Source organism: Podarcis gaigeae (assembly GCF_964106915.1).
Source record: "Podarcis gaigeae genome assembly, chromosome: 5".
NCBI lineage: Eukaryota > Metazoa > Chordata > Lepidosauria > Squamata > Lacertidae > Podarcis > Podarcis gaigeae.
In genome coordinates, this window is record NC_139681.1 from 50736249 (window position 1) to 50754378 (window position 18130).

The window sequence follows — 18130 nt, forward strand, 5'->3', positions numbered from 1 at the left end:
ATTAGCTCACCTGTTCAGGATTTGCAATGAAGTTTATGGCAGTGTGATGGCGATCATCTTCTTGTAATAAGCTGAAGGTAAACTGATAGTCAATCAGTAAGCTGTCTGTGGACAAAACATTTAGAAATTAGCAGATGAGATTGTCTTATATTCAGATATATCTGAATAAGTGTGAATACACACGAAAGCTTATAACCAGAACAAACTTAGTTGGTTTCTAAGGTGCTACTGGACACTTTGCTTGTTTATTTAGTCATGAATATTGTACATGGTTCTTCACTTGATTTGTTTGTGCTTTTATAATGGAAATAATCCATTTTGACCAGAGACAGATGTTCCAACAGACTAACAAGTCCCTGGACTACAGCCCATGATTTTCATAATGTGGCACTGAACCAGTCTGCTAATTTTCCCCTAAAGGTTTATCAGTTAAAATGGTCCTTTCCAGTGGTATTTATAATGTTGCTGGAGGTTTTTTTTATATTGATGAGAGTGCGGGGGGGGGGGTGTTGTTAAGTGGTCCACTGCAATTTTTAAGTGGTTCAAGAAACCACAAAATTTGAGAAGCACTGCTCAATTAATACTGTATGATTGGGAGATCATGGAACTGACCTACAAATCTTTTCACCTTTCTGTGGTATTGCATTGGTCTGCTCAGTCCTATCTCAAGCCACAGCATGGAAAGAAGCAAGTGGAATGGAACAGTACTATGGGTCAGAGTAAAATATTGCCAGATTTTTACCATGAATTCTATTTGAAAAATTTAAATATTCCTGTAAAGCTGTACTATGCAATATATCTGAGTCACACAGCACAAAGGTCCATGAATTCTAATCATGGTCATATCTTTTCTAATATAGTTTTGCATTTCAACTGTTATCATTCTTGGATAATAGTCCTGGCAGGAGTCCTAATTTGTCTTTGATGTCATTATCCCCAAAACATGTTCTTGAACTTCTAGGACAGTGACAATTACCAGGAGAAAAAGACTTGCCACAAACCACTTGAGCAGCTATCATCCCATGTTGACAAAATGTTCTTTAGAGTAAACTATTGTAACTGCGAGAAGAAATCAGTCATTCCCCCATTACCCAAGCATAGGAAGTACCGACCCACAGCAACAGCAGAAATATCAAGATGATAACACAGAACCTATCCCACATAAAATGTAAGAGCACATAGTGTCTCCCCAACCACAATTCCACAGCTCACTAGTTAGGAGGCATACATGTAGAAACCCTTAACAGAAAGGTTAAAGTACATCTGAATGTCAATGATTTGACAGAGAACACCCACAAATCACATTTCTATTGGTGCTTTAAACATACACCACTCTTCACACCCCCCCCCCATAACTAATGTTATGCTGATCTTGAGCATGGAATTGAGCCCTCAGTGAGCATATTCTTCTGACTAAACTGCACTCCAGTCATGCCCCAATTCTACTTAACACTGACTTAACATTATGTCATTAATGTCATTGCTACGCCATTATGTCATCAAAATACCTTTACTTCAATGGTGAAATTTGGAGATCCACCGACATAGGAAATTTAGTAGCAATCCTAACTTCTTCCACCAGCATCAGTCAGAGTATGTGTCACCAGTATTAGCAAAATTGATGCCTTAATTTAAGAAGAATGGGTGCCATTTTCTCTGTTAGATTTCCTTCAGCTATATCCAATTACTAATTTCAGCCACAGGAGTGCTGCATTAATTTAACATAAATACCAAAGGAAAAGAGCTCAGCTGGGAGTGAAATTTTAGATTTCCATACCCAGCCACAACATTTATGAGGTTATCTGCAGTTTTATCATTTTTGCTCCTAAGTTTCAGTATGGGATAGCTTCCCCAAGAGGTTATGTTTCAATGATATTCCATATTACAGGTGTCTGTGATGTTTTAAAAAATTAAGATGTGGTAAAATATTGAACCTGAACAAGCAGCATATCACATTGCTATTTTTTTAATGCAAAATAAGCAAGATCCATGTAACAACACATGTTTACCTTGGTATGTTAACAGAAGGTTCAGTTTATTACCAAAATTCTTCTGTTAGCAAACATGCCTGCACAAAGACTTTTAATTCTATCACAAACATTTAATCAAAGGTACAGATTATATATCCATAACCTTTGCATTCAAAACACAGACTATTCAAGAGCCTGTTTGAGTTTACATAAGACGGATTCACAAAAACAAATTACTTTAATTAGGAAAGAATCTGTATTGATTGTGACCAAATTAAAGTGAGATGTTTAGCATTAGGAGAGCAGAAAGGCTGATGACTTTAAAGCAGCCAGACATTATGTTCCTATCATCTCAGTGGCATCCATGTTAAAACAGCTTAAGCAACAGTATCAAGGGTGCATCACTGGAGTAGGTAAAAGGGCCACAACACAGGGCAACTAATATTGGATTTGTTATCAGGAACCACTCAGACTTTCATAGTTCCAGTTACAGATAGGTAGCCGTGTTGTTCTGCCATAGTCAAAACAAAAAAAAATTCCTTCCAATAGCACCTTAAAGACCAACTAAGTCAGTTCTTGGTATGAGCTTTCGTGTGCATGCACACGAAAGCTCATACCAAGAACTGACTTAGTTGGTCTTTAAGGTGCTACTGGAAGGAATTTTTTTTGTTTTCACTCAGACTTTGTTAGTACAGTGGTACCTCTGGTTATGTACTTAATTCGTTCTGGAGGTCTGTTCTTAACCTGAAACTGTTCTTAACCCGAGGTACCACTTTAGCTAATGGGGCTTCCCGCTACCGCCACACAATTTCTGTTCTCATCCTGAAGTAAAGTTCTTAACCCGAGGTACTATTTCTGGGTTAGTGGAGTCTGTAACCTGAATCGTATGTAACCTGAAGCATATGTAACCCAAGGTACCACTGTATGCACAAGTGGAATTGTGGATGAGCCCTGAGCCACATTACCTGTGGTCAAGACAACAGAATTCCAGCAAAGAACAACATACAGCTAATTTTCTAGCATGCTTTGTGACTTAATTTATTTGTTCCCCAAGTAGTCAACCTAATTACATAAAGGGGATAAAAAAGAAAGCACAACCATGGCAACAGATAATATATATCAGCACTTTACCCCAATTACCGTAATATAAAAGGGGTTCTTGTGAATAGAACAGCACATTAGTGGTGGAATGACATCTTGACTCAGGGAGGGAGGGGAGAAAGGGAGGGGAAGTACCAATGGTTTTAGTGACAGGCGGATCTTGGGGTATTCAAGTGCTTGAAATGCAAACATTTCAGAGGTCCTCCCATATTTGAACAGCATATGGTTTATACAATGTAATCATATGTAAACGCAAAATAATTCATAATGCTAATGTGCCAATGTGCATGGTGAAAAAATTGTAGATAAGACACTTCTCTTTTGGCTACAGATCTGTAAGTATTATATTGTTCTGCAGCTTGAAATATATACTTAATGTAGTACTTGAGTCAAATTATCCAGATTCATCTTTACTTTCAAATCTTTTCGTTCTTATACATGTGTAATTCACAGTATGTTTTTCAATAGTAGTAATAAAAAACAAAAAACAAAACCCCACAGTGTTAATTATAATGGATTTTCTTAGAGCTAGCTGTTAAATGTCTCACATTCAATACATATTTCCTTCTTAAGTATGAGACAAAGTTTAATGAGGAGCAGAAGTTGAAGTATACATTGACTTTTATTGTATTAATATTTTAATTTCTAGTGATATTTTAAATAATTGCTAATTTACCGGGTATCAATTTTGAAAAAAATATTTTTTTCTGAATTATTATGTTTATGTGTGCCCCTTATCTTCCTCTGATCACTCATTGCCATCCCACCATCAATTCCCTGACTCTGAGCCTTCTTCCCTTAGGAGTTCCCCAGTTAGTGCCTCCTACCACTCCTCTGCCTCCAGCCAGTCTACGACACCATTTGCGAAGCATGTGTGTGTATGCATATTTTCTTTTCTATCACATCTTGTATAGTCAATTACATGACTTCAAACTCAGTATAAATACTGCACTAAGTCAGAGCAGAATTTTTTTACACCCACTACGGACTCATTAAGGTCTACAAAAGGTCAGGACCATTCTCAAGCAAGCAGTGCATATAAATAATTTGAACATTTTGCTACAAATAGAAGAGACATTAGTGGTTATTTCTCTGAAGAAAAGTTAACACATGCACAGAAGTACTTCAAAACTGGAGCATTCATCTGGATAAGCAAGAGTTGTCCGAATCAGCTCCACATGTCTGCAATGAGCACTGTAAAACTATATCTCAAGAACTAAAGAAAAACCACTATTTAAGTAAGGAAATAAAAGTCTAAGAAAAACGTGTAAGCAACCATTTAATTTCAGTAAAGCTGCTCAATTAAGGAGTAATTCACTTTCTAGTGAGCGTAAATGACTCTAGTGCAGGTTAACGAGTATTTTGTTTTTGTATCCTGTAGGGAATACGGACATTGTTCTAGTCAAATCCATATAAGATATGCCTTAACATTTGGCCTCTTAAAATGTTTGGCTGTAGCCCATGAATGCTCAGGAAAACAACATACTGAGGGAAAACCTAAACCTCCAGAGAGGCAATGTTAATGCAGTAAACTATTAATCCAACTACTGCCAACACACGAAAGTCACTTTTTTGATTCAACAAGTGGAATTTGGTATATATGGCTCTTCTAATCAACTACAATAGCCTGATTGGAGCAGTATACTTGATGCGGGAGGCATTCAACTAGTGCATTTTTTTAAACCTCTTCAATGTCCTGCCTCTCAATCTGGATGAAGGACTCAGACTATATTCTCTGCCAAGAACTTTAATGCTCAAATCTGTATAGTACGGAAGCGAGGCAAGGATCAGTGACACAGCAAGTACAAGGCATGACTACGCATGCTATGGTACTGATCCCACAAGTGACATGTCTCCTGGGCAACTATTATAAAGAAGAGAGAAAGGAATGACTTCAGCATGGCAAGTAAGATGTTTCTTTAGAATGGGCAAGCAAATGGGAACTCCTTTGGGTGAGCTGGGCTGAGCCTGAGCTGTCCATTTGCACCAGAGCTAGTATCTCCAAGTCCTGGAGAGTATGTTACCATATTTTTCACTCTATAACACGCACCATACCATAACACGCACGTAGTTTTTAGAGGAGGAAAACAAGAAAAAAATATTCTAAACGAAACAGTGGATGTATGATTTTTGTGGTTCATGCTGTGGCCACAGACATGTGATCTGACGGTGAGTTTGGGGTAGCCTAATGCAAAAATCCTGAGGTTGTTTAAATGGCACATAAAGTCTTGATGCACGATATGGAGAGAAGGTCAACACATCCACACATTTAATAACTGTTTTGTGAAGAGCTTCCCTTTCCTTAACAAATTGCATTGTCATTAAAAATATTTATGAACAGTAACATACAGAATTAAAACTCAGAGTAGGTATAGAGAATCTGCAGCCCTCTCACATGCTCCTGGATGCCAACCTCCATCAGCCCCAAGGTCACAGAAGACAGGAGTGGTAATACAATTTTGAATTGTATAGATTGCATTCATCATCCAAAAGAAAGCTTCTAAAGGACCAGTATTACAAAATGTATTTGTGCTATTTTTGCTCACTTGTTTAATAAGAACAACATTGTAACATGTGTATCATCCATTTTTAAAATTCTTTTTAGGAGACTTTCTAGTTTTAAACAATGCATGTCATTATCAAACTATTGTATATATATATATTTCTTTTGCAAGCTGTACACTGTTCAGATGTTGTCTTTTAGTTTTGCTAAGTTATTTGAATACAAACTAGTCAGATCCATTTATGTTTCCAGAAGTGTGACTTTCATGATAGTGCTGTTAGCAACCATACAGAATGTATCTGCAGACAAAACATGCCAGAATTGTTTATTATAATACCGCTGCCAAAGCTGTTTCAAATTGGCATAACTTATTTTTCTAAAGTGCTTAGGTCTATAACAGGCTGGGCTAAAAGTGAAGTTGTTTTGAACAACTGATATAAACTATTTTAATGTCATCCATGGTATATGGGATTCTCATAGTTAGACTGCTTTATTTTGTATGCAGATGTTACTGGACTCCAACTCCCATCATCCCTGCCCACTGACTACACTATATAGGCCTAAGAAGCTGCAGTCCCAGAGTCCACACCTGTTCCATTGGAGAAATAATCCCCATTCATCACACACAAACATTTCACACCCAATGATATGAGTAGGTTCCAAATGCTTCACCTCTGATTTAGTTGGGATCATCTTCAGTCCAATGATCTCATCTATCTGACCCCCACTTTCAGACACTGATTTACAGCAGACACTGAAATATAAAGCTGGTTATCAGAATACTGATAGTAACTCACTCCAAAAGCTATGGTGTTAACCAGCCGTTTCATATAGATGTTCATCAGAGGAATTCATTCACATGAATTCTGTTTAACACTATAATCTAAACTCTAAGAAGCCATAGTGTCATCTCCAATGATACCCTATTAAAATAAATTGCCAGGAAACTTAAACTTCAACTGGTAAATGGAGATAACAATACCAAGCAAGGGTCATATACTCTCTGAATAACAAGATAAATTGGGGTGATGAAGATCAAGATCTCACATTCCTGAACTGGATCAAGTCTCAAGGTAAATCAGGGATCCCCCTTAGCTTCCAAGTTGTTTGTAGTCTTGGGTGGTTTTTTTTGTTTTTTTTTTTAAGAAACATAAAATTCATGACACATCCCTCCTTTCTTTCATGTGACACAAAACCAATTCAACTGTGGATATACTCAGAGCTTGAGACAGAAGAGGAAGGAGAGGTGGGAGGACCTTGTGTTTTGACTGAAAGGTTTAGCTTTTAATCACACTGAATTATATTCCAAAACCACCCCAATCACCAAAATTTTGGGGGAGGAATATTAAAGTAAATGTACTGAGTTGTTCTTCATGTGAAGTCTTCTTCTCCAAGCTTTGGCTGTGAGAGTAGTGTGTAAAGGGTAAAATTATACTACAGCGGTACCTCAGGTTAAGAACTTATTTTGTTCTGGAGGTCTGTTCTTAACCTGAAACTGTTCTTAACCTGAGGTACCACTTTAGCTAACGGGGCCTCCTAATGCCACCGCGCCACTGCTGCTGCATGATTTCTGTTCTCATCCTGAAGCAAAGTTCTTACCCCAAGGTACTATTTCTGGGTTAGCCGAGTCTGTAACCTGGAAGCGCCTGTAACCTGAAGCATCTGTAACCCGAGGTACCACTGTATTAGGGTGATCTGCTTCCTGGTTTAATTCTAGCTTTAGAGTTGCCTGAAAATGAAACCACTGGTATGACTAAGAGGATTTCACTTATGTTTTTGCAGTCCTCTCCCTTTCTGCTATTCTGCCTGGCAACAATCCACATTTCCCACCCACCTACTCACTGCCAAACTCACTCTCTCAAACCCAGTTCCTTGTATGGGTAAGAGGGATTCTTTTATCCTTATACAAAAGGCTTGTATTTTAAAAGCATGTTTGCCCTTAGCAAGTTATACCAACAGTTCAACAGATGCAATTACACAGTTTAACCCCAAATACTCCAGTAGTTGCCACTACTCCCTCACTTCCCATTAATCTTTGCTTCTGCAACAATTTATCAACTTCCTTTTATAACCTAAGTTAATGCTAACACCTGTTCTTTGCTTGCTCAAGTTTTAACACTGAAAAAAATGTCTTCATTGAAAGAACAGCCACAGTGGGAAAGGATTGAAACAGTCTAGGAGGGGAGATATGTTTTAGGGTTGTTTTATGCAGGTGAAAATCTTCAAGGAGGAGATCATTTGTGTTTCTTGTCCCATTACTGCAGCTAGCTAATAGTAAGAGAACCGTTGATTCAGTGATGCCTTGTCACTTCTTGGGCAATGCAAAAAGATACAGTTTGTTTGAATGTCAGTGAGCCAAATCTTGGCTTATTTAACAAGTCATAGTCAAAAACAATCATGGCTTATTGTTATGTTCAAACCAGGACAATATCTGATATAATGCTTGCCGGATCAGCTAAGGATAGCACACCAGCAAGATTCCCAATCTGTACCTAGAACCATACACAATGTTCACAAAATCAGGGTCAAATACTTTTTACAACGGATATCTGCAACAGGAAAATATCTGGGGTAAAATAAAAGCTACTCTACCCACTCACTTCCATGCTGGGCTTGATGCTGGACAGAACTTGATACCTGTTTTTAACCTTTTTTACCTGTTACGAGTATTTGTACAATGTAGATGCAGTACATCAGAGCATTGCCGAAGTTCATTGCCATATCTTTGGTGCACTTGTCCTTTCAACTATTACATTTTTCATATGGCTTTCCTACTGAAGGGCCCTCTAATTGCTATTGCCCCACATCAGGCTCATAAATATTTCATTTTAACAAAGCATATTTTTTCTTCTTCCCCACAGTTCTTTGCATTAAAAAAAACCTTGTTTTATTTTACAATGGGGGAGTTGGACAAAAAATATTGCTGGACAAGCTTCCAGCAATTAATTTATTACAATACATCTGTCCTCTGTTCACAACAGACTAAATTTTGAATTTTATGTTTTTAATATACATCACTCTGGGATCTATCTGCAGATGAAGGGCAGTATATAAAACAAATTAATAATGACGACATCATCAACAACAACAACAGAGCCATGAGGAATAGCCTCAGTAGAAAATGATTTGTAGCTTCCTGTGATTGCTGAAGGTACACCTCTTTGCCCTGGCTTTTGACACAGATGTATATTCTTAGGATCCTCCTTATTTCTGTAATTGTAAGCTGTTTTAAATATTGTGTTTTAATGTTGTCAACCACCTGGGACCTTAGGATGAAGGACAGGTAATAAATTTAACAACAACAACCCTAATTTAGTTCTACTATTTGAAATTCCTTAAATAGTAATAGTTCTTGAATTATATTCATGTATGCAAAAGTGTGAAACAAAGCAACATGAACAGAGCATGAAAACTGGGTTTGAAAGAAATATGGTAGAAATGAATATTTATGGGAAAATTGCTTTGGTTTGTGGTGGGGAATGGAAGGACAAATTGATATTCAGAATGTGGGAAATTACACTGGGAAGATCTTGAAAATACATTAATATAAATTCTGAAGGGTACCTTGGAGGGAAATAGATCAGTAGTAGTAGTACTAGTAGTTGTTGTTGTTAAAATTGTACAATAGGGGTGTAGAAATGATAAATGGGTTTGGTTGTTGCTGAAGAATTTAAGAAGCATTCTTTGGGGTCAGATCAAAGTGCTTCTCATAAAGCCTTTGTGAGAGTTCAAACCGAATATTCACAAAATACCTGTCTCTGTTATGATCTCCCTTGCCTCAAGGCCCAAAAGCTGCAGCAGAGCCCCAGAGAAGTATCTTTTCCCAGCAGGGAATGGGACTATGTATCAGAATCTCCAGTGAGAAACTGATACTATACACATCATTCCTGGCAGGATGACAGCCCAAGGACACTCCGAAGTAAAAAACTGCAAACTAGAAAAAACTGCAGAACAAAAATTTCTAAATAAGGCTATGGTTATTTTTGTCTAACACCATCATTATGTTATATCACATTTTGTGGATAAACCATCTGCTAAATCTATTATTTCCTACATATTATATTGCTACTCTAATTCAAGATGCAATTTGTTCCACTAGCCATCCTTAAATACTATGGAGATTTTTAGACAGCTTTTATTCCTCGATTACCAAATATTGAAAGTACAATGACAGTTTGTGGTGATCATCACTACTACATTTAACAGTAATAAAAATAGCCTCAATCTGCAAAGTCAATTAGTGTCAGATATAATTGCTGAAGCTCATTACTCCAAGTCAAGCATGACAGCTTTACAATTACAGTAGGTATTTAGTTTAAACAAATGGTGTCCCAAAAGAAAACTAGCAATAAAAAGCCAGTAGCAGAAAATCAAATTGCTAGGCCGTATCTTACACTTCACCCAAATTATTTGTGGTAGGGTTTTTTTGCCTCTGAAACCTGCCATTTTTTTTTAGATCTTGATTGGAAATTTCAACTTCATTGATTATAATCAATTTCTGCTAATGCGTACTAATATTATTTTAGAATATAAACTAATGTCCACAAAACATTGTGAATATAACAAGCTATTTAAGTATAGTAAGGCTGCCACCTAGTGCTGGATAACACTTTCTACTGTTCTTTACTAACTAATGTTTAAAGTAAAAAATTAAATACTTTTTTACATTCAAAAATGTGGCATTAAATACACGTGATTACTTAGAAATTATATGTGTGTAAATGTATATTTGAAAGGAGCAGAATGCATTCTCTTACGTATAAGAAGTATCTTTGTACAACAAGGTTTACTCATTTTAATACCTTTCACAGTGGAGGAAAATGAATTTAATTATTATATAGATATATACATAAAAATAATCTAGTAACATAATTAGGAGTGTTGTTCTCCACAGCTTGTTTTGGGGGTGCCCATGAATATTTCCACACTTGAATCAGAGTTCTCATTTATTAATCCCAATCACTCTCCTCCACTGCCCTTTCATATAGGCAGTTAATGCAGTCACTATGTGATACCTTGTTGTTCATCTGGTGACTAGGAAATAGCTCCAAGACATAACCAGCCTTCTACAGCCACTAGATTTCTAGGGTGGTGGCATATCATTGAACACAGAATCACTTGCCAAAAAAACAAAAAGAAAAGAAACCCCAGTACAGTCATACCTTGGGTTACAGACACTTCAGGTTGCGCTTTTTCGGGTTGCGGACCACCGAAACCCGGAAGTACCGGAACGGGTTACTTCCGGGTTTCGGCAGTCGTGCATGTGCAGAAGTACTAAATCATGCTTTGCGCATGCGCAGACGCACCAAATCGCAACCCACGTGTGCGCAGACGCGCCGCTGCGGGTTGCGAACGTGCATCCCGCATGGATCACATTCGCAACCCGAGCGTCCATTGTACTATTTGGGAGAGCTGTTTCATGAAGATGACTCTGTGACAAGATTCCTCTTAGCCATTGCTCCCAAGATGAAGAAGTAAACACTTGACATTGTGGGGAAACAGAATAAAACAATTTCTTAGTGAACAGGAGTGATTAATTTTAAGGATACCAAATACCAGTAGCTCCTCCAAAAGTGGTAAAACAAAGCAATAACAAGAGAATGAAAAGCAGTCATGAGGCCACACCACAAAACACATACAGTTCAAGGCCTTCTCCCCACAAGAATGAGTCATGGACACACTCAGAAATATCAGGAGGAGTTTTGTCACTCACAGTATTGGCAATTTTCCAACTTGACCAGATTTGGAATTACTGTCATAGTTTCAAGCACAGATACAAAAGGGGAGGAGCTCCAAAACTCTAGGGTTTGGTGGCATTGACTCCAGGAACAGTTCTGACACCACCACAGGGTCTAGAGATGCAGAGCCCCTGAATGGAGCTCCTCCTCCAATCCAGTTCACGTTCGATGGTACCTCCTGGACCAGAATCACCTGTGAAGCCACTACCCTCATCTGCAAGGCCCTTCCAATCTTCACCTCCAACCTGGCACAAACAACACACCCAGCTAGTCAAGCTGAGCAGTTACTGACTGCAAGATTTCAGGCATCAAGACAAGCCTTTTATAAACATTTTTATCCATCCCAGATGGGCAGAGTCAGGGGCAGTTTGTCAGTCCAGACCACATCAGGATATTGAGGGTTATCTGGGCTATAGGCTTTGTTAGGAACAAGTGGTCACATCAAAGCCATCTAAGGTCCTGCCACCTCTTTGCTCTTGTGGAGTTACAAGGCCATTATCAGTGAAACTAAGATACTGTCTGATAACAGCTATTCCTGAGAAATATTTAAATTTGTTCAGGGCCTATAAAAATATATGAAAGAATAGGAGAGGGTTTAATGGTATATATAAAGGGGTCATAATCTGAACTGAACGCAGTTCGACGTTTGGACGAGGACTATATCTTCAAATCTAAAATGTCAGTTCTTGTGATAAAGCATCGTTCTTTGTAGCTCAACAGCTCTCACATTCAGGGAAGGCAAGAAATATATCTGAAGAGAATGTTATCGACACTGCTTGGAAATTGCCATCTCTTAATTTGGTTATATGTTCCATAGTTATAGAGAAAGGTGTTCAGCCTCTACACGAGTCAAGTTCACAAAATATTAGCCCATCTTTTCTGTTTCCCAAACACTAGTGGTCCAGTTTTTACTTGGCTCACTAAACAATTGTTAACTCAAACATCTTTTTTTCTGAAAAATATAATTATTAATGATGTTGTGCTCTCACCATTTAGCTTAAATATGATTTGTTAAAACCACAACAGTGGCACCAGAGCCAACCAATTTTGCCTATCAGTTAAAAACCATCTGTTTCTACAACTTATTCACTTATACCCAGGAGCACAGATTCTGAAACCGCATGCATTGCAGATGCTGATATATGAAGTACTAATCCAAAAATTTGGATGCTTCTTTTATGATCTAGGATCCATCAACATCTATAATTTTGGCAGTTACTAAAACAAAAGAAGAATAAATACACTGTGACAAAATACTGCATTTGCAGCCTGTCTTGGCTCATAAAACTATCATTTGCATCCAGTCAGAATTCACACATATGTGCCAAATCAATTTGTTCACTAGTCACTAAATATAATGTTGACCTAAATCAAAATGGCTTGGGATATGTAATATGAATGTATAAAACATTTTATGTATACAAATACCAGATATTTAGTGTGCACATATAGAGATCAAAGAGTAAACCAAAACATCCAGCAATTTGTACCATCTGTATTTTCTTACTACACATTTACCAGTATTTCGACCTTGCTTTATATAGAGTTGTTTAGTCCAATGAGTGCCTAGAATACAATCCTAACTTCCATTGTTGTTGTTGTTGTTTAGTTGTGTCCGACTCTTTGTGACCCCATGGACCAGAGCACGCCAGGCACTCCTGTCTTCCACTGCCTCCCACAGTTTGGTCAAACTCATGCTAGTAGTTTCGAGAACACTGTCCAACCATCTCATCTGTCGTCCCCTTCTCCTTGTGCCCTCAATCTTTCCCAACATCAGGGTCTTTTCCAGGGAGTCTTCTCTTCTCCTGAGGTGGCCAAAGTATTGGAGCCTCAGCTTCAGGATCTGTCTTTCCAGGGAGCACTCAGGGCTGATTTCCTTAAGAATGGATAGGTTTGATCTTCTTGCAGTCGAAGGGACTCTCCTCCAACACCATAATTCAAAAGCATCAATTCTTCGGCAATCAGCCTTCTTTATGGTCCAGCTCTCACTTCCATATATCACTACTGGGAAAACCATAGCTTTAACTATACGGGCCTTTGTTGGCAAGGTGATGTCTCTGCTTTTTAGGATGCTGTCTAGGTTTGTCATTGCTTTTCTCCCAAGATAACTCACATTAGTTTAATTCAAACATCAATGGTGAAAAAACATGTTGTATTCCAAATCATTATCACATCACTTATTTTTGTATTTTGTTTTTAATATTGGCAAACAATTAATTTCAGTAGACTAGAGTATATAAAAACCAGCGCACAACAAATGTCTACTTACTGTGATAAAAAGGGTCAATTAATTTTTCAGTTAAACACTATCAGTCATGATATGAATGATTTAAGCAAGCAAGATGCATTGAAACCAACTGCTCGACTGCTTTTTATATGCCGACCACTGCTTTACATTTCAGGTGCCCAGTTGAGGAATGAGAAATCATAATATTCTTAATAGTATTCTTGGTATCATGAAGTGTGACACACTTGGTGGGGTAGTTGGACTATTATTGAGAGCTACACAAGTTTATCCTTCAAACATCTTCCAAAACTGATTTTTAAACAGTAGCTTCAGTTTTCATAGCTTGTCATTTTCCTTTCTTAATTGTGAAATCATGGCATGACAATGACATCATTTGGTAAAAGATTCCTTAATTCTATATACTAATCACAGATTCTTTCTGGAAGTTTCAGTTCTTATGCAACCAAAACAGCACCATCCATGCACATGAGTGTGGGATCAGTAGGTTTGAGGGAATCCCAAGGTTTGCAGAAGTAAACACTTTATGAAAACCACTCTAGACGAGGATCAAAAAAATAGCCTAATGAGGAGTAATTGTGCTCAGTAGTCATATAAGTGTCTGAGGTGGGAGGAAAACCCAGAAAACTGGAGGCAATAAAACAAAATCTTCTGGCTGATTAGCTGGAATTCTGAATAGAAGTACTTCACACTGTAACATTTTGTTGCAGTAATATATTAGTGATGATTACCATCAAAGTAAGTGCCACATTTTTAACATGTGGGGGGGAAATGTGCTGGTACTGCATACCCTTGATTACTCCCAGAAGGAAAGCATTGATTACATCAATACCTGCTACTTATACACGTCAGGCTAATTATGGTGCTGGAGGAGACTTTTGAGAGCCCCTTCGACTGCAAGAAAATCAAACCTATCCATTTTTAAGGAAATCAGCCCTGAGTGCTCCCTGGAAGGACAGATCCTGAAGCTGAGGCTCCAATACTTTGGCCACCTCAGGAGAAGAGAAGACTCCCTGGAAAAGACCCTGATGTTGGGAAAGATTGAGGGCACAAGGAGAAGGGGACGACAGATGAGATGGTTGGACAGTGTTATCGAAGCTACTAGCATGAGTTTGACCAAACTGCGGGAGGCAGTGGAAGACAGGAGTGCCTGGCATGCTCTGGTCCATGGGGTCACAAAGAGTCGGACACGACTAAACAACAACAACAACAACAATTACTTACAGTTTTCTTCAATGCTGAATAATTTATTGCTTCTAATGTCTGCAGTATCTTATGTTTTCACATAATTATTACTTATCCACCTATTCTATCTACACATTTGTGCATGTATAGATTTCTCTCTCTCCCTTTCATGTGTCATTAGGAGCAATCCAGTCTCTTTACTTAGAAAAAAAGACACTCAAGATCTTGGGAGATCAGTACAATAGAAAACTCCTCCAGAGTTGTATAGCTTTGCTATGGTATCAGTATTTACCAAATCCAAACAAACAAAAAATATTCCACAAACCATGAGTATTATGTGAAGTTGTTAGAACAGTTGAGAATCAACTCTCAATAAATGCATTCCTATCCGTTCTTCCTTTAAATTATATAAGCACCTCAAACTGCATCCATTCCCCTGAGGATTTGTAACCTGAATAATCTGGTACCTGTGCAAAACACCACAAAATAAACTCCTACTTTATTTTATCATTGATCTGCTTTATTTTCTATAAAATTTATAACCCACATTTTGAAGAAGTTCCTCCCCCCAAAAAAAAAAGCTTCTGCATGTTCACACATATGGAGGATCATGAAACTCTTGTCCTAGAAGCTACTGAGATATTTGGCAAAAGTTAAGCAAAATTGCTCAACATGATGTATACCACAAATTTCCATTGCTTTCTAAAACTGCTTTATGCATTCAAGCAGAATGTACCTAAGATTTCACTTGAGTATTCACACCTAAACACCTGATTGTTATTTGCAATTTAATTTAGAAGATTATTTAAGGGATGAGGATGTTTTTGTTTTTTCAAGGACCAACAGTTACTCATCAGTAAATCAAAATTCTGTTTTCATGAGTTTTAGACAGAACTGTAGCATGTGATCAGCATAAATCTTTGTGACATAGCAAAATATAATTTAAAGGAAACATTGAGTGACTTTTTTGAGAAAGGGTTGTTTCAATGTCTGGACAGTTCAGCTGAAGGAAACAGATGGAGGGGGACACAGTGTCTCCAACAGCATGCTATTATTGCTTTGTGCAGTTATAAATTTTTGCAAATATCTGGATCCAGTCATGGCTAGTCAGTGATGCTGGCAAGGATGGATCATTGGTTCGACTTGTTCTGATTGCTTTTCCAGAAAGTACAGAACATTTGGCTGTACAAAGAAGCAATCCACGTGAACGTGAATAGGCAGAGACCATCCAATGAAATACAATTGACCTCCATGAAATTCATTGTAAAACTGCGGTTTTAAAACCTTTCACCGAAGCTCTGTTTCTTTCAACTTTTAAAAATCAATGTGAAAGTGAAAGGTGATTAAATTTAGGAATTTTACTAATCACATTTTAAAGCTGTCTGCATTTGCATTCATCACCATTACTTGTGGCTGCAAAGAAATACTTCCTTTTGTTTCTCTAGAATATCTCACAAGAAGTTTTAGAAATGTATGGAATGCTTGATTAAATTAAAATGGGTGCAGACAGGGGGTAAAACCTCTCCCTTAACTCAAACCCTCATACAAATGCTTTTAGGGTTTCATTTGGTTTCAGAGGGTTTATAATACATGTTACTATTTCCCATTTTGTGTTAAATTGCAACATGAGTCACATGGGTGTGGGTGGGTGTCTTACTTCCAGCTGATGCTACTATAATTTCAATGAGCAGGCTAACATCATGTTCACTTTGCATTAAAGTGGATGTTAATAGCATACTCTTCTTGATGCTAAGGAACTTTTATTGATTGCCATGCGCCATGGAACTTACACCAGTATCTACATGGATTAGGCACCAATTTTCAATTCCCTGCACCACCCATCAGAGCCATTGATCAGTAAAAGAGTTGAAGGCAATTCAAGATGAGTTAATAACACCAGAGACTAAAATCCCCCTGGTCCTAAGAATCAGCTGTTTCTAGAGAGTCATTTCTGAATCATGGCATATCATATAGAAAGGTATCCTGCATTTCCTCACTCTGGGCAACTGATGGTTGACAAACTAGACTCCTCGGTGGCTTCAGTGGGTCAGGGTGCTCAGCCCCTGCTCTAGGTACTTGCTCTGTCTCCAGCAATTGCCGCCTGAACTGTGGGTGTCTGTGCTCACTGAATGTACTGCAAAGACACATTAATGACCTCAGTACTAATCCATTAAGATCAAAGGGAGCATGTCCTTTTATTTCTATAGGACGGGGACTGCATCTCTACAAATGTGAACAGCTTCCCACAAAATCTAGCATTAGGGAGCAACATGGAACAATTGGATAGAATATGTTTCTTCATGTAATAAAAATTGTGTGCACACACATATATGACCATATGCACTTGATAAACTACATTATAATTATATATAAATTCATGGTTCCTCTTTTTTAAATGCTCCACTGCAGAAATTCTGGACCATTAAGTGAAAATTCTGGACCATTAACTGTGAATTGAAAAGTCACTCTTGATATAGAAACAAACAAACCAATTAGCCTGTCATCCTTAGGCACTTTAAAGCAGAGTGAAGGGCCCCCATTAAATCAATGAGGTCCATCCTAAGGGTCCCACCATTAAGGTATCCCCCGCCCCCAGTGAAACTCAACATGCCTTTTCTTGCTGCCAGAGTACTAACACCAAGAGTACAAAGGATCTGGTTAGTGAAGTATCAAGAGGGCATATAAACTAATGCAAGAATTCGGAATTTATTCACACTATTGAGTTAAGGTTAACAACTGGCATACGGTATCAGTGCAACACTACCAAATCTTTACATTATTTAAAAACCTGATAGAAGACAAATAGCTCTGGTTATTTAGAGGTGAAAGGCTATCTGGATATGGCACAATTTTTCTCAGGCAAAGAAGATTTATGAAACAGAGCTACTAGAAAACAACCTTGTAGGTGTCCAGAACACACAGTTCTGTTGGTGTCACATCTTGTTCATCACTTAAATTTGTCTACATTTATTTTTAGAGGGCAAAATGAATCTGCAGAAAACCAGAATATCTACAGAAAGAAAACAGATTCTGTGGCTATCACTGTTTAGACCTTATTGACATTCTCTAAACTATTTAACGCTGCTTAATTTGCATACTTTACACAATAGCTGGCTGATGTCTTGGTTTTCTTTTTAAAACTTTGTGCAAGTTTTGAATTTTATCTAACAAGCTTAAATAAAATTAACAAAAGCTACATACATCTGGCACTACTGTCATTTAATATAGCAAGATACAGAACATCTAGAAATTTAAAGTTATCTCTTACTACCTTTATAAACTCCAGGTCAGCATTAGCCTCATTGGTAGATGTGAGCCAGTTATTATTTCCCACTTTTATTCTATTTACATTGAGAATTATACTAATTTCACACACAGGGCAATCGCA

At 37.8% G+C, this 18130-nt stretch overlaps 1 protein-coding gene across 3 annotated transcripts in view; it reads right to left on the bottom strand.

The window, feature by feature from the left end:
* ATRNL1 (attractin like 1) overlaps positions 1-18130 on the bottom strand; it is a 502266-nt gene that overhangs the window by 300892 nt on the left and 183244 nt on the right. For all 3 annotated transcript variants that reach the window (XM_083741181.1, XM_083741182.1, XM_083741183.1), the window contains exon 22: positions 11-105. In XM_083741181.1, the coding sequence (XP_083597307.1) occupies positions 11-105 (95 nt within the window). The remainder of the gene's footprint in view (positions 1-10; positions 106-18130) is intronic.